Below are 18,714 nucleotides of genomic sequence, written 5' to 3'. Positions count from 1 at the left end.
CAATTTTTCCATGTACGACTAGACAAGCTTCTCAAGATTTTGTCAAGCCCGTGGATTATATGGCCAAAAAAGCAGAGGATGTGCTTGAAGTATACTGTGGACAACGTCCTCTGTATACTCAGCTCATTTGTAAAGCTGTTCATCCTTGTTTCCATCCATGCAATGTGCAATCCTCCAGTCTTCTACGTTGATGGTCTAGTACTCAACACTGTACATAACTACTGAGAAGACTAATAGTACATGAAGTAGTCTAGGCATCAGATACTATTTTGTATATATATGAGATATAACTATACAAAATCATGGTAGAAAAAATAAATAATTCCAACAACAAAATTAATAAATAAAAACTGAATTTAATTACACAAAATAATACAAGCAGAACCAATAACAAACAATTTTAAAATAAGATGTGCAAAAAAATAAATAAATAAAATTTAGTCAAAAGTTTTTCACATATTTCTTTTATGTTGTCTTTTATTTCATAAACTAAATAAGATACAATCAAATAAGTAGAAATTAAGTACCTTTATGCAAACATAAAAAATAATTAAGTACTGTAATAATATGAAGAAATAGGCAAAAAGGAATTAATCTATCCCTAAAACACTTATCAGTGCTGAAAAGGGTTTGTGTAACACATGTTAGTATCTGGGGTTTATCAAAAATACCTTTTAGCATGGTTGATAACAAGCAGTACATAAACAAAATACTTCTTTTTTATTGAAGAATAAACAAAATTATTACCTGTAAAAGTACATCAAATACAAGTTTTAATACAGTAATTAATCAATTTAACATTATTAATATATGAAAATCAAATTAACTTATATAAAAAAAATTTATGTAAATATTTCTTTCATTTTCCTCTTTTTAAAATACAACACCTCCCTAATAAGGGAAATAAAAATACAATATAAACACGACAAACATTCAGTTTACTGATTATACGAACTCTACAATTTTAAATCTTTAAAAAAATATTTATCTTTATATTAAAAAGAAAAAAAAATAATGCAGAATTATGTCACATAAATAATTAGAAATTACTTCCATAGTCAATCAAAAACTGCAAATCACAGGGTCAATTTTACCAATTTTTAATTAGTAAAGAACATAGAAAAAATTGGATATATTATTCATTTTAATAATTATTTTCTTACAAAAATATTATTCTGTCAAAGTTCTACAGTTATAAACAGCAGTAATGTTTCATATTCATTTAGGTATTCATGCATGTCATAGGTACACTTATTTTAATCTATGTCCCATTACGTAGTTACTATAATTTTTAACTTAGTTATAAGTAAAACTAGGCAAAGATTTACTTTCATTGCTCATAAAAAAATTAAATTTTACAATACAATTATACAACAGAACATGCTCCCCACTGTATATGCAGTAAATAGAGCATGTCTATTTCATTCTCATACTATTTTCATGTTGATATGCTTTTCAGAACTTCTATTGAATGATGCTATAACTTTGTGTACTAAAAAATAAAATTATACTTTTCTTAGGGATAATTTTAACTACCATAAGTCATCAAGTAAATATGAGCAAATATTTAATACAATTAATAAATGATTGTATATGACAGTTAAAAAACAAACATAATTAACACTTTTCCCACAGCAAGCTGGTAACACCACTTGCTAAAAAAATTTTTGGCTAAAGTACTGAACAAATTTTGAATCATACGGAATACCATAGATTTAAAATTACTGACTTTACTAGTCACACTTTTCCTTAACGTTCAATCATCTGCCAGACACCACAGAATTGAATCCAAACAGATTTTACACAGTATCTAAGATATTCACTTGTTTCTGCTTTTCCCCCCTTGTCTTTTTAATCACAAAAAGAGTGAATTCTAATGACCACACACATTTCCTTATGTCACCTATTACAGGGTGCTTCCAGCAAATCCCCAGTAAATGAATGGTTGATTATCAACCGTTCGCAGAGTTATTTTATAACTTAAAATCTTATCTTACAAGTCCAAAAAATCCACTACTAAAAGCATAGGAACAAGAAAATATACTGTAATCTCTTGATGACCTCAATATCTTGATCAGGCACTGTGAATTCTAGGTATGTGCAAATTTGGTCCGGAAATTAAATGCAAACTGATCATTATTAATAAAAATAATATTAATTATTTTTATTAATATTCATAAATGATTAAGGTGAAGTGACCTAACATAAAGCTTACAATAAATAGGATGAAATCGGTAGCGACAAAGGTTTATTTTAAAAAAAATTATCACAGAAATTAATTAATGATTTGTGACCATCCTATATTCATGGGATAAGCTTTATGCACTGTTAGTAATGGATACACATAGAAGGCAGATTTTACAAGAAATGTTTAAGAAAAGTACAGAGACCTTATTTTTCCAGCAGTATAAAAATACTGCTACCATAGTCAGCTTATAATTGCCTTTCTTGATCTGTTTACACAATATTACAAAGACAATATCTGAATGCACATAAACTGTAAACGATGCTCCACAATAAAAAATTCTGTACTTGTAGACTGTAATTATTTAAAATCAGATTTTAGCAGGTAAAAAACATTTAAGAGGGCACTGTGCTGCTAAAAAAAAATGTTAAAGTCAGGGAGAGGCATCACTGGTGACAGGTTGAGACATTTAAGGTTTTTTTTTTTTGGCTCATGGCAGGAGACTACGTTAACAGCGACTGCAAATGAACTACACTATCATATACTATCACAGGTACTTACAACACGACTAAAAGCTGTCTTAGCTATACTACCTTATATAACTATTTTTTTTAAAAATAATATATAAACTAATTCATTAAATGAAAGATGTTTTATAACGATCATAAAAACAGCATAATAATCTCAACACCTGGTCTACTGCCAAGCAGTTACAGAGATACATATACTTTATGATTCTATTAACGATTCATATAACGATAATGATTTTATTAACATAAGTGCCAACTTTTAAAAAGCAAAAATTACTTGAAGTAAACTATCACTGCTTTTAATGCAAGCAAAAAACAAAATAGGTTAATATATAATAATAAATGTAAATATGTCTCAAGAATTCAGTTATGTTGATTAACTGCATTTTTACAAAAATAATCTTGTAAACAAAGGCTAAAGGTCCTCATGAGTTATTTGTTAGTTTTTTCTATCAGAAAGGTTCTATCAGGGAGATAGTTAGCTACCAACCGGCAACATCTGCAAGCAGTAATCAATGTAACTTTATAATGTCTCATTTATGACTCATGAATTTTATTATAATGATAAAAAATGTCCAAAAAAATTAATAAAAAAAAAAAGTTACAAAATTAACAACGCAGGAATTGTTTAGAAAAATTAATAAGTAAAATGGGTCATGGAATAAGAAAACCTATATCTTTTACAACAAAATGGTTTAGCAACATTGTTACAGCTTAGGGTTAAATATTTATTTTCTCAAAAACGTAAAATAATAAATGAGATTTCTTAAGCCACCACATGGAAACTGCATACTGGCCACATATCCTTTCTTTTTTGGTAATTGAAACAGATGATGCCTTAAAAAAAATATTGATAAATTTTCATAAAAGTTGGCAACTATGTTTATCAACAATATTAATAATACATAATAAGGAAAACAACTGTAATATTATATCATACTTGCTAAGGTTTCAGAATACTTACTAGTAATGGTATAATTAATTATTCATGGCGTTTGGGAACAACTAAGAATTTCAGAGATAAATCAAGACAATCTACAAACAGCAATTTGATGAACGATCAGTGCTCAGTTGATAATATTTAAATATGTTTAACACTGAATAATCTTCAATATAATAATAATTATTATAATAACAACAATAAATTTTATACTGTAGGCCGAAGATGTGTGTGTGTGTGTGTGTGTGTGTGTATGTATGTATGTGCGCGCACACGCGCATGTGTGTAAAGGGTATACAGAAAGGTTAATTACAACAGATCTTTATTATACATCATCATAAACAATTAATTCATAGCAGAGTAGTCATAATATATAATATATATATATATATATATATATTTTTGCTCTTAAGTAATTTTATAACACTTGCTGTTGCTGCTGCTGTGGCTGTTGATGATCACCTGAACTTCCGCCATTGCATAACTGGCTGCTGCTGGTGCTGGAGCTGAACTGTTTTATTTTTATTGGCTCCTCATTTGTACCTACAAACAGTATATCAAAATGCAATTCAACACAAAAAATTTGAAATAAATTTTTTAAATGAAAATAATTACTTATTTACACCTTTAACTCCAGTCAAGGCTCAAATGTTGTATTAAAATAAATCACATAGTTATAATATCAAATACAGTTACTCGGTTTCATTTCTCAATGAAATGTCCTACCAATTCAGAATAATTACTTCAGTGCTTAGAAATATACTTAATCCACTGAATGCTGTGGTCATCAGTCAGTGTCTTTTGCATTCTCCTTGGAGGACTATAAATGCTGATTAACTTATTCCAATCAGTTTCATTCATAGTTGGCAGTGAGGATGTGTTATGAGCCACTCAATCACTCATAAATGTTTTTCCTACAAAGTGGTGAAGGTAGTTCTCAGCTTAGTCATAGAAGTTGTTTATAATTATTTGAAATTAACTTTTCATGCCATAGTTTTTTCTATTGTTCAGAGGATATGTTATTGTTATTTGTTATTACTCAAAATGTGAATTTCTGTTTTTCATGACGCACAAGAAAAAGTAAATAAAACATTTTGTTTATGTTAAAAAAAAAGTTACTCGCTAAATTTAGGGATTTAGTAAAAACATTTATTTAACATGTTTAAATAATTAATATTATTATATCACTACAAATTCATCAGACCCCGAAAAAATCTATTCTGTATATAAATATATTACGTTAGTGCTATTTTTTTTCTATGTAGTAGATATTGATTTCAAAGCTGTTCAATTACCATCCAACAATTTCTTTAGAGTACATACTAAATAAAAAAAATGTATGGAGTTTTTTTCCATGCAAAATGTATGGAATCTTTTCAAATTGTAAAATCTCTTTCCTTCTTTGGCAAGAGTTCATGGCAATTGGAATGTTCTTTCTGATCACCACAAATTTATACTGATCTGTGTTCATCTTCATATTTCTCTTTTAACATTACAACATTATATTAAAATGGAGGTAGTTGTTAAATATAATGAAGCTATTAATGGAATAGAACATTTTAATCCAGATGATGGCTTAGCATCCCACAGAGAGGAAAATAATAAAGTGGTATAAACAGTCGACAATCCATACTTTCCCTTTTTCACTTGTAAATTCAAATTCAAGTTTCATTACAAGATTTCTGTCTAATCTTAATAAAATTCTTGATTCTCCCATCAGTTCATCAAAAAATTAGTAGAAAGCCCACTTTGATGCGACTTAAACATGAAAATTTTGTTACCACGAAAGGAAATAAGCAAAAACTGCAGTTGGATTTGTACCAAAAAAAAAAAAAAAAGATACAGTTTAGTGTCTACAGAGTTCAGATCAGCCAATTTTGTATTTAGTACAGTTTTAATAACTTTCAGAAAACTTTAAGTGGCTAGGTATCAGAATGTATTGTGAATTAACATTTATTTTGCTGTAGAAATAAAATATTATTTTTAATTATTTTTGAGAAATTTCTTTCTAAATGATACTTAATCATTTTTTCAAAATAGCTTTATTTTTAAATTATATTTAACTATCAATTTTTTATTATAATGCAGAAAAAAAAACAATGCATTTTTTTCAATATTAAACAATTTAGGTAGCTGAATTACAGAAAAAAAGTACCACATAAAAGGTTGTTCACTGAGACAGTAGATGCCGATCTGTGCACGGCCATTTTATCAACAAAATTAAGTCAGTCAACAGAGAGACAACAAAACAACATGACTGCATGCTGCACCTTTCCTGAACAGAAGTCTTTTGGTTTCATTTGATTTAAACCTTTTACAATTTCAATTCAAACTCTTCAATGATTGTACATGTGTACAGAAATGGAAAACTTGTCACAGTATTAGTCCAGATATCATCCAATTATGCATAATTGAATCATCTAATGATCTATAAAAGAACTTTTATGATCTGTTCTTTTAATTTTCTTTGCATAGTTATAAAATTAAAATGGAATTTTTTGAATAGCTGTAATATTTCCTAAAAGTTTTGCTTTATTTTCAGCAAAAGTAGTAGAATGCATGCCCTACATAATGTTTGTGCTCTGCAAGTTATTACTTTTAGAATTGTTCTGTTTTTATTTTTCCCATTTTAGTTTTGGATTCTAAGTTGTCAGAATAAAAAAACCAAGTCAGCATACCAGAAATGTTGAGAATGAAGGTTTGAAAAAGTACTGAAAGTATAAGTATGAAATTTAAACTAACCTGTAATATTGCATTACAATAAAGAAAAGTAACAGTTTATGCTCAAAGAAAAATTGTTCTGACTAAGATGAGTAATGGACAAGAAATTTTAATAAGATTATATGAATGTAATGAATGCTAAATGTGTAACTAAAAAAAAAATCATGCTGGAAGGTATGTGGATAGGTTTGACTGCATAGTCATGTGCTGAAAGATTAAGTGGGTTGAAGAAATATTCTTATGGCATTAAATATGACTTATATGAAGGAAATGATAAAATTTCCCGCTTGAGCTTATAATCAAACTGACAATGAAACAAACAAAAGAATGGGCAGCTCTCCTTCTGGAATGAAATGTCCTCCTACTTCCCTTTATCTTTTTAAATTTTGCATTGTATCAAATAACAACAGTTCATCAATCTAGGAGAAAATCGAGGAAGAATATTTCCTGTAAATACCCCCCAAAAAATAATTGCCATTATTTTCCTGAATATAACACCTTTTTTTATAAAACTTGTTATCCTTTTCATACTGCTGCAAAATAAGATCAGACAGCATGACTGTTGTCTCTCCTTTTGTATCAAAAACTGATGTGTTCTGGTACAAAAGGTGGGAAACTATCTAACATTGACCATTTTGCTAAATCTGGGTGATCTTTTAAGATATTTCTATAGTACTAATATTTATTTTCTAACTTGCTATTACAATATTGGAAGCTAGCAATAAAAAGAGGAGTTTAGTTAACTCCAGCAAAGAAAAATATACTGTATACTAAAAAATGAAACTGAATTAATTAATACTAATTTAGAATTACCTTATTTGCTCTAAGAAGATATACAGAAGCATCACAGATGGAGTTAGGGCAGTTCCTTGGTAAATATTCAAGGAAGAAAAAATGAATGACATGAAGAGAGAAAACAATTAACCCATAAGGTAGTGCTTTTGATCAGGATATTCTCAATCTTATCCATAACCAATTTATTCAGTATAATCGGACAAATCTTTATGCACTTATTTTTACATTTTACATTTAAGTGCTAAATTTTTAATAATATAAATAAATACCATACTTAAATAATAAAAATAACTATTAGTTCAAAATTTTATTTTTACTAATAAAAGTTTTCAAATTTCAGTTATTTACTCAAAATTAAAATGGAAAAAGAAACTAAGAGGAAAAAATTGAAGATGTTAAACAGATTTCCACAATATGCATTTTATGAATATTAACTTTATATCAAACTATATTTCACTTTTTTTTTGTCTTCAGTCATTTGACTGGTTTGTTGCAGCAGCTTTCCAAGATTCCTATCCAGTGCCAGTCGTTTCAAATTACAAACTGAAAATTAAACATTTTTAAATTATCTTTTATGAATAATGACTATATAGCATAAAATTCTGCAACTTATAAATATGGGATTTTATTTAAGTTTGATATATTGGAAGAGGATGGACACACTCTATCTGACCTCACTTCCATGTATACAGTTTAAAATATGATATATACAGATGTATAACTGAAAATTTAATTTTTCTGTAAATGGTATACATTTGGTATTGTTGCTGCACTAAGCGCATGCAAATAATAATATTAATTTGTGATAATGAAATAACAGATCACCTTGAAATTTGCGACAAAACTTTTTTGTAGTATCCCATTCTTCACGCAAAGATAAATTGAACATAGAATATGCTGGATTACCAGTGACTTCTTCAACTAATGTAAGAAACTTAGGTAGGCATTTCTCAAGATGGCCGTTCTCTAATGCAGAATATGTTTCCAACAATATAAGTCCTTTACATCTGTACAAATAAATATGTTAAGATTACTACAGAAAATAATCATATAAAAAAATATTTCATACTTATGAACATATTAATTTACCAAGGGCATTCAAAAACAGATTCATTTTACAAGATTTTCAAATTTCAACTATCAAACCTACACAACACAAAGTGATAATAATACTATTCATTAAATTATTTATATTTTAGCTAATGCACCCATAAGTATGAATAAAAATAAAAACAGAAGTAAATGAAAAAGTAAATAATAAATACAGTACACAAAAATTACATTATTTAAATTGCTGCTAATTATTAGCGGGTAAAATGTAAGTTTAATTGTGATTAAAAGAACTTACTGACAAAGAAGTGGAAATGAAAAATTATTAATTTCCAAAAATAAATAAATAATAAATTAATAATTATTCAAAAATATGTCTTTGGCAAATAAAATTAATAGGCGTTTACTTATCCTGTGTAATAAAATTTCCAATCGACTGGTGTATAGAAATTTTAAGCTCTGTCTATACTCTTATCCTGCTAACACATTTGTGCGTTCAACCATTGCCAAGAAAGAGTTCAACCATCATCATTGAAAATATAATCTCTATTATTCAGTTAATAAATGTCTAAAGACCTCTTCATTGATATGATTTCAGATTTCAGGTGTCAACTATTTTATGAAAATTACAACTCAAGAGGCAATGGAATGAGATAATAGGTGCAGTTTTACATATTAATAAATGAGATGATGGTTTAAGATTGGCCAAATAAATGTTTGTGCAACTGATGATCAACATACAAGACATCCAGATGTTTTCATCTTTGGAATCTTACATCATCAGTGAACAAAAATCTATTTAAGAGATAAGCAAGTTCAAGCAAATAGATTATTTATAACTGTAATTTAAATGTTGGTGCACAGTTCATTCTGTTACTTCTACATAACTTAATTTGGTTCAGGTGTTCCTAGACCGCAATTATAAACAAATACAAAAAATAACCTAGAAGCAGTATATACAAGAAAATGATTACCTTGTTTGATTACAAATAAGATTTTGGAAAAACACCTGAGTTGTCACAAGTCTAATATATAACAAAACCCGATGCAAGAAACATAAAAAAATGCCATTACAATCTTGGGCCATTAAAGGCATTATGTTGTGTAACTTTATTCCAAGGTCAGTTCAGTCAGTAGTAAATGTTACAATGATGAGTTTAAAGTTTACAATACCATTAAAAATGCACAGGCACAAGTTGCCTTAAAGAGATAAGTAGTGATTCTTTTCCACAACAACATTCACTACTTGAAATTGACTGTAAATCAAAGTAGAGTTCAGTAATAGCAGTCTTATAGTTGATATTGTTCCTTGTCAAGCAAGACCTAATGACAATTTTTTTTCTTTTGGGTCCTGAGTAAGACAGTACACTGTTATCAACCTGATGCAGTTATAACGATGTGAAGTAAGGCTAACTGCCAAAAAAAAGAAGTGCTGGTTGAAGTTTCAGAACGCTATTGGTATCTGATCATCATTATAATCAGGTGTACTGCCAGGCAGCAGGTCCCTTACACCACTCCTATCCCAAGCCTTCTCCTACATCCCCTTGTAGTTTCCAACTTTCACCTCATCTATTAACTTCATCCTTCTTCTATCTAGCTTCCTTTATCTTTCTATACACCCTTCCAAGGCAGTCATCAAGATCCCACTTCCTCTAAGCACAGGTTCAAAAAGTTTCCTTTTCTTTTGTGTACTTCCTGTGTGATCTTTCTTCTTTAATCCTGTTTATTATTTCCTCATTCCTCACTTAATCCAACCTTACTTAATCTTACTCTCTCCAACCTTCTCAAAAGTCTCAATCCAGTCCCTCGTTTTCTTCTTCCTCATTGTCCATGTATGCTTCACTTTCATACAGTTAGCATATAGCTAACCTCTTCCTAAACTCTAACACCAGACTTTTACTATATACTAATTAACTCTTCTTACCAAAGGCTTCTTTTGCTATTGCTAAATTTCCTTTAATTTCCATTACGCTCTTCCAGTCATGTGCCAAAATAGACCGAAATATCTTCAATTGTTTACTTCTATTCTTCCTTCACTTGTGTTTACACTAAATCCTCTTCGTTGTTTATGTCCATTACTATAGTTTTTCCTATATTTATTTTCATTCCATACTCTTTCACTCCTTCCACCAGGGTTGTTAAAAATCTTTCAATCATGTGTACCATCAAAACTACCATATCATCAGCAAACTTTACTTTTGCCTCCTCCACTTATTCTTTCTTTTTCTTTAATATATTTCATACATCTTCAATGTAAATGTTGAACAGTGTCTGTAAGAGGGAGCATCCTTACCTAAAACCCCAACTTAAAACTCATCTAGTCAGTCATATTCTTACTTACTTTCATTGCTGCTGTTTGTTTTTCTCTTGTATAATTCTTTAATTAATCTTCAGTCTTTCCATTATACTTTTTTATCTTTAAGAATCTGCATAATCTTCTCCCATATGACTATCAAATGCCTTCTTTAAATCTATGAAACAGATTTAATTTTTCTTCCTCTCTCCAACCATACTTAATTGTCCATTGGCATCTATGGTTCCGTTCCACTTCCTGAAGCCAAACTGTTCCTCTCCTGTATTCCCTTCAATGATTTTTACCGACCTCTGGTTTAGGATTTTTATTGTTCTATAATTTGGACATTTTCTGGTACCAGTTCTCTTTGGAATTGATATCATTACCATCTTTGAAAGTCTACAGGCTACTCTCCTGTATGGTACATCCTACGTAACTCAACTATTTTTTTTCCATTCCTTCATGTAATAAAAATTATATGCAAAGTTCATATAATGCAATCAATTTTTTATTCTTTACTCCTTTAATTGCTTTCTGTCTTCACATATTGATCCTTTATTCTCTTCTGCTACCTCCCATTCCTTTTCTATGTTTAGTTCCTCAGGTTTCTCTTTTTTATGTACAGGTCCTCCATATATTCCTTCCATCTCTTTCTTACCTCTTTCTTCTTATGTATAAAAAAATCAAATAAATGACTTCTTATCTGTTACAAAAAAAATTTTAGGAGAAGTAAATGCTTTTTTCAGTATATCTTGATAAACAACAGGCCAATTTTACAATGATATATATATATATATATATATATACATACACATTTATCTCACACATTTCATCTCTTTATTTACTAACTGATGCACTTATGTCCAAATTGCACATGTATACTACACATATTATCAGTAAATATACCTGGGATGACATGGTTCCTTGTATACATCTAGTTGAAAATATTGGTTGTTATCTAGAAAGCAACGGCGTTTCTTGAAAATAGTGAAATGCGAATCATCACGTTGCGCCAACATGTTAATATAATCCCTGTGAGTCAGCTGTGTTTTAACTTCTATTACTTGGCCTCTAATCTTTGGTTTCCTAATTGTATGTATATAACTCCAATGACCTGAAAAACAAATAAAAAATAAAAATAAATAAAGTACGATCATATTAATCTGAATACACTGTTTATCCATACCATCTCATGATTACTATATTATTAATGTAAAACACCAAAAAAAATTACTAAAAAATGTTTGCAAACAGTAAAAATATAATCAGATGCATGTTTTAATTGTTAAACAATCGGCCAATTACCTGATTTTATCATCACCTGATTATAATATTTGGATCTATAGAAGAATTAGTATTAGCAATTTTTACCTAAATTTATGAATAAAAAAAAAATAATGCTATTTTACTGTGAAAAGCCCAAGTTAAAAGCAAAAGATTAGAACAGAGTTTATAATGCACTTAATTCTACTCAGCTATTATGTTCTTCAGTTACCTTATATATAAAATAGGATAATATAAAGACTTATCTCAAGAATATTTATAACAAAATTATAATTTAGAATACAGCATATCAAACACTAAAGAAAATTTGTAACTGCAATACAGTTATTTTAGTTTATTTAAGTATTGAGAAATTAACAAAAATCAACTGGTCCAATTTTTTTAGTACTAGGATTATTTTTTTTCAAGGTCCGATCGGACACGAAATTAAAACCACAGTGAAAATAAAAATTTTTTATTTATAACAAGTACTTGCATAGTTACGCTATTTCTCTACATACTCGACACTCCGATTTAGACATTTGTCGTGGCGTGGTACCAACTCTCTAATACCCTTGTCATAGAACAGAGCCACCGTGTTTTCAGCCATGTTTCTACGCTGGTCTGCAGCTCAATGTCTGTGCCAAAATGTTGTCTCCTAGCCAGCGTTTCATGTGAGGAAAGAGGTGAAAATCGGATGGAGCCAAGTCCGGGCTGTACGGTGGGTGATCAAACACTTTCCAACGAAAACCCTGCAGGAGCTTCTTTGTTACAGCTGCAGTGTGCGGCCGAGCATTGTCATGGAGAAAGACAATGCCTGATGACAACATTCTTCTCCGTTTATTCTGAACTGCCCTTCATAGATGTTGAAGAGTCATGCAGTATGAGGCTGCAGTGATGGTCGTGCCACGTTCCATGAATTCCACCAAGAGAATTCCATTCCGGTCCCAGAACACAACAGCCATACACTTTCTGTTGGAGAAGGTTCGCTTGAACTTCTTTGGTTTACTGGGAGAATGAGAATGAGAATTACTGTTTGGATTGTCCTTTTGTTCCTTCAGTTTCGAGATGGACTCATGCCTCGTCTCCTGACAATTTTGTTAAAAAAATCTTCTCCTTCATTGTGATAGTGCTGGAGAAGCATTAGGGAGGCGTCCATTCTCATTTTTTTGTGATGGTCGGTCAACATCTTGGGAACCCATCTTGCACACAGTTTGCGGTACTGAAGTCTCTCACTCACAATGGTGTAGACAGCTGACCTTGACATTTTAGGAAGTGAATTACTCAATACAGAAATTATGAACCGACAATTTTCTCGAATTGCCTCATCCACTCACTCAACGAGATCATCGGTTGATACTCGCTTCCTTCCCTGACCGCCTGCATCATGTACATCTGTACGTCCTGGTTTAAAGAAGTTCCTGCACCATTGCCACACTTTGCTGTCACTCATTGAAGTTTCACCGTACACATTACTTATTCGTCGATAATTTCAGCTGCATTACACCCCTCAGCCTGAAGAAATTGAATTACCGCATGCACTTCACACTTGGCGAGAGATGCTATTGTTGTAGACATGTTTATGTGCTAGCTACGTGTTCAGAACTAAATGAAACGATGCGTCGTGATTGAATGCCATACTAGAGACGCTGCAAAACACATATGTGCAAAGGTTCATCTGATTTTTATTTCGTGACCGATCGGACCTTAAAAAAAAAACCGTCGTAAATTGGTCATAACATAGATTTATTAGGCACTTTTCTTTTTTTCCCCTTATTCTCCTGGGCCGGACATACAATCAAGTAAAGCTCATCCCAGGAGAGTGTCCTTCAACCCGGTAGGTTGAAGGACACTCTCCTGGTTGGTAGAAGTGGCCACTTCACTAGACCGGGTTGGTCTAGTGGTGAACACATTTTCCCAAATCAGCTGATTTGGAAGTCATGAGTTCCAGCATTCAAGTCCTACTAAAGTCAGTTATTTTTACACGAATTTGAATAATAGACTGTGGATACTGGTGTTCTTTGGTGGTTGGGTTTCAATTAACCACACATCTCAGGAATGGTCGAACTGAAACTTTACAAAACTACACTTCATTTACACTCATACATATCATCCTCTGAAGTAATATCTGACTGGTAATTACCACCTATTGACAGTACATCTGGCATTGCAGTTCAGCCCCCCCATTGGATCTTTTTTATTCGCCTGCCTCTAATCTTTGAAAACGGGTGAACTGAGCCTGACTACATTGTTCCCAGGCCCCTCCCCAGAGACTGGGTCTCGGTCTGTACACTTCGGTGCTACACACCTCTAACCACCAGCCTTGACTAAGTCGCCCCCAAACCCCGAACCCAGTGACAGGGTCTGGATCTTTTATTTTACCTTTCCCCAACCTAAATACCCCTGGAGTCCCCAGTTGAACATCAGAAACTGGCACACCTCAGCATAATGGCCATCACAACCGGTGCTATCTGCCCTTCCCCATCGTTAAAACCCACATGTTTGACCCTCCGCATCTTTAGAACGTATCACTGTTGTAGCAAATAAACCAAATGCCCTCCAGTTTTCATTTGAGGCCAAAACATATGAAATCAGACTATCCAAATGAACCTGTCAATACTTACCTGCCTACGCTGAAGATTCCATTCATTGCATGGTATGTTCTCCGTGTTCACCCTGCTAAAATATATGCGGAAGGGGGAATCTCACCTTCCAAACTTGTGCAAATAGTACTTTAAAGCACCAGAAGCTATACTGACTGGTATGGATGCCAGTGCTCGCATCCAACTCCTCAACTATGCTTCAAATGTTGGTGTCTGATCATTCATACAGTATAAACCCGTTAATGTCATCAATTCTGCTAATATTTCCCCTCTCCTATGAACCTTAATATTTAAGTCTCCCATTAGAATAACTTTCTTCGGTGATCTTGTTATAGAAACTCCACATGTAGTTCTCGAACTCGTGAAAGGTGCAATTAGGGCTAACATAGGCCTGTATTAATAGCACATCAGACAACTCGAAGCAATAATTCCCTGGGCTCTATAGAACAGCTGGTAGCTCCATCTATCGCTGACACAGCATATAGCTACATCTCTAACTGTATCGGAGCACCTATTGCTCTTTGCAACTGTAAATCGACTGCGCTCTGTAGTGATCAAAAAATCTGTGCCCAAGCTATTAGCCAGTTCTTACACAAGATCGTGGGAGAAAATGCTTCTATTCACATTTGATATGACCTTAATCATGCTTTTGAGAATCGCACATCAAGCCTGCGAAGTGATGGTCAGTTGAATTATAATCTAGACTTTTTTTGGCTCCTTGCATTTCCCTATTTTGTGGCCTTTGCCCCCGCAATTATAACAAAGGTCCACTAGATTGGGCCCTCGGCATTCCACGCTCTGGTGTTCAGAACCCCAACACCAGAATCAACGGTCGCTCTCCTCTCTAATATACACCCTGCAGTGGACCCATCCAATCTTTATTCTTCACTGATTAATGAAAGTTGCGACTACTGTTGCAGGGTGTGTATCCCCAGAAGCATGCCCGAATGACATGATACAGAAATCCTCTTGACTTGCTAGTTATCTTCTCTAACACTTCTATGACTTCCTGCTCAGTGGTGTCCATCTATATACCTTTATGTGCACCACCACCTGCCTATCTCCTCGGGTACATAAGTCCACCTGCAGGTCAGCTGCCTTATCGCAGAGCACAGTGGTGAAACGCTCAGCCTTTTATCCTGACCTGTAGTTTGTCATTAGGCCCCTTTTGTAACGAGAGCACCTCCCCGGCTTCATCAGTGGTAACAGAAGATTTCATAGTCTTCACTAGATCTGCATAGGACTTCCCACATGATCCGGCAACTACAACTAGGCTGTCTTCTACAGGCGAGGTTGATTGTCTAACAGATGCTGATCTCGATCGCGACCAACCTACTCTTTCAGTAGGGGCCAGTGCAACGATCACTAACAGTACCTCACTCTTCCTGAAAAGGTATATTAAGATCTTCCTGATGGCTATGCCAATAATACCGCCAGGTAGTATGAACACCGGAAATGCCATTTTAGTCAAGACTCATCTTTTTTTTTCTTTTTTTTTTTTGTCTTCAGTCATTTGACTGGTTTGATGCAGCTCTCCAAGATTTCCTATCTAGTGCTAGTCGTTTCATTTCAGTATACCCTCTACATCCTACATCCCTAACAATTTGTTTTACATATTCCAGACTCATCTTATCGATCTCAAAATTATTTAGATAGATTCTCTATCACCACCAGACAAATTATAGTAAATAGTATATTTACTCCCCTGAGACATCTTCGCTTCCTCACATATGAGAGATGATACTTTACATGATGTCCTCAGGCTTAAATCTCAATTCCTGAGTCCTGTTTTCATCACTTCTTCTGGCACAAGCTATAACCACAAAAGTACAATTGTTGTTGCTTTCTTCAGCTAGGATCTTTTACCTAGCCTAAAGTCCAGCTAGGACACTATTCATTATTGCCGATGGCCACCTCTTCGTGGCAATTGATCCAACAACTCGATATCATTCAAATCATCCACCAGAATTTCTTCTAATCCGTGCTCTTGAATAGGCACAGTCTAAACAGCCTGCATGATGACCGTCAGCAGCGGTGAGTACTCAGTCAAGGTCTGCAATCTACTGAAAATTGCCGTCAGTACCTTTTCATGTTGCACGATGTGTTTCTGCAATCCAGAGCCTAATTTTTACTTGAGAAGCAACAGCACACACCCAAGTCTGCTTGTTAACTCTTCAAGTCCCTGAGGGAGGGACTCCTCTTCTTTTGAGGACATCACTCTGATGCGTTTTTCCCCTTAAGTTGTAAAAAATACTACCATCCTAAACACTAATTATTTTTTTAGATTTATTCCAATTTTAAGAGACAGATAGCAGTAACTATTACGACAATAAATAGTTTACCAAATTCCATCTCTGTACTAAAATACTTTTATAAAATTAATTCTTTCATTAACTGCTTTGACTTTTCCTTCCAATTTTGGTATTTTCACAGATATCTACACTTCATCAGACTGTTTTATTTGAAATTAAACTAAAAAAAAAAAATTTAAATATTAAAATTATAGAATTTTAATCACTCATTGAAATAAAATTAACAACTCTCTGTGACAGATGAAACTATGCATTTTGGTGCATACATAAGTTGAAACATTTTTTAAAATTAAATGTATTATTTTCCAAATCCAATCAACAGATTTTAATTTTATTTGTTCATTAATTAAATTTTTGTTGAGAGTAAGGGGTTTATGTTTGATGCCCCTTATTTCTAATATTTTTATATTATTTACATTTGAAAATGTTTATTATCTCTAATATGATATCTGTTTACTATATTTATATGCTTGTAAATGTTCCTGAAAGGATTTTTTTTAATTTCTGTACGTCATTCCTATATACAGGTGTGTTCAGTTTTTCATTAACTGCCCTATATACAGGGCTTGCATAGCTTGGTTATTTCAATCAACAGTCAGCTGTTAGCTGCAATAGTTAATGTTATCTTGTATAGTTGTTCATTTATATTCATCCATTTACAGTGAGTGTTACAATTCATAATCCATCTAGTGTGAAGTACGAGGACTAATTCAATTACTGATGGCAAAAACAATTTGCGACTAAAATTTACAGGCAAAATTGATTTGTTTATGGGTCAAATATTATGACTGATGCTAAAGGCAGAGGTGCCATTCATTTTGAGAATGGAGAACCAATGTTCATGATGAAGAACATGGTGGCAGGCGGTTTGTAATAACGAATGATTTGACTGAAAACGTCAACAAACAAATTTGAGAAAATCAGTGTTTCAGAGTGTCACAATTTTCTTTGATGTTTCTTGATTTTTAATTTATGAAGTTTTGACTGAAAAGTTGTGCTATAAAAAACTGCGTGGCAGATGAGTGCTGAAGCTGTTAACAGACACAAACACAAGGAAAGACTTCTTTCTAAAGCGCATGAATTTTTGCGGTGTTATGAAAATAAATATGAATTATTTGATTATACTGTCACAGAAAATTAAATCTGGATTTCCTATTAGAACGTAGAGACAAAGTAACAGTCAATTCAATGATTGTATTCATCTCCTGGAAATAGTTCAAACAAGAAAGTTTGGTAAAGAACCATATGGCTACTGTTTTTTGGACAAAAAGGGTATGTATGATTATGGAACTACTGTGAATGTCGATACATATTGTGAAATATTACAAAATCTTAAGAAGAGCTATAAAAAACAAATGCTGTGAGATGCTATCCCAAGGAATTTTAGGATAATGCCTGGCCACACACAGCAAATCAGATAGTGAGGCAATTTGAAAAAATTCACTGGAAAATCTTCTATCATTCAGCCTATAGCCCTGACTTAACTCCATGCAATTATTTTCTTTTTGTTTATCTTAAACTGGCTTGCATCACAAAGGTTTGACGATGACAATGAATTAAAACATGGATTTACTGTGTGGTTTAAGGAAATGAAGTTGAAGGCAGCTATGTAGAAATGTAGTTTTTATGCATAAGAATGAAGTTTGTTCATATTTTTCAGTTTTGATTTTATTTCAAAATGAACCTTACTTCAAAATCATGCCCTGTAGGAGATTTTTTACAAGTTTTTTCAGTTTTATACACAACTCCTTGGTAATAAATATAACAATTACAGTTTTTTTGGTGAGCGATGGCATATGTGCTACATGAACTCCTAATTGTCTCAATCCAGTAGCAGAGTTTCGATTTGCAGACAGGAATACAAAGAGAAAACCTTCATCTACAATCACAGTTAACAACACTCAGCTCCATAATTTCACCTTTGCCAAAGTTCCTTGCGTCCCTAATAATTACAGTTCAGTAGCTAATCATAAATCTACTTCAGTAAAACAAAACTTGTCTTTCATCTTGTCTCAACTATGC

At 32.4% G+C, this 18,714-nt stretch overlaps 1 protein-coding gene across 3 annotated transcripts in view; it reads right to left on the bottom strand.

The window, feature by feature from the left end:
* Window positions 1-336: 336 nt before the first annotated feature.
* The window catches only part of Ttd14 (TRPL translocation defect 14), a 129,359-nt gene continuing 110,981 nt past the window's right edge, over window positions 337-18,714 (bottom strand). For all 3 annotated transcript variants that reach the window (XM_075363799.1, XM_075363801.1, XM_075363800.1), the window contains 3 exons: window positions 11,421-11,628; window positions 7,997-8,178; window positions 337-4,198 (listed from right to left, as the gene is read on the bottom strand). In XM_075363799.1, the coding sequence (XP_075219914.1) occupies window positions 4,074-4,198; window positions 7,997-8,178; window positions 11,421-11,628 (515 nt within the window). In that variant the 3' untranslated portion in view covers window positions 337-4,073. The remainder of the gene's footprint in view (window positions 4,199-7,996; window positions 8,179-11,420; window positions 11,629-18,714) is intronic.

The sequence above is a fragment of the Lycorma delicatula genome, chromosome 4 (genome assembly GCF_047948215.1).
Source record: "Lycorma delicatula isolate Av1 chromosome 4, ASM4794821v1, whole genome shotgun sequence".
NCBI lineage: Eukaryota > Metazoa > Arthropoda > Insecta > Hemiptera > Fulgoridae > Lycorma > Lycorma delicatula.
Note: the sequence above shows the minus strand (reverse complement) of the source record. Positions and strands in the feature narration are given on the sequence as shown.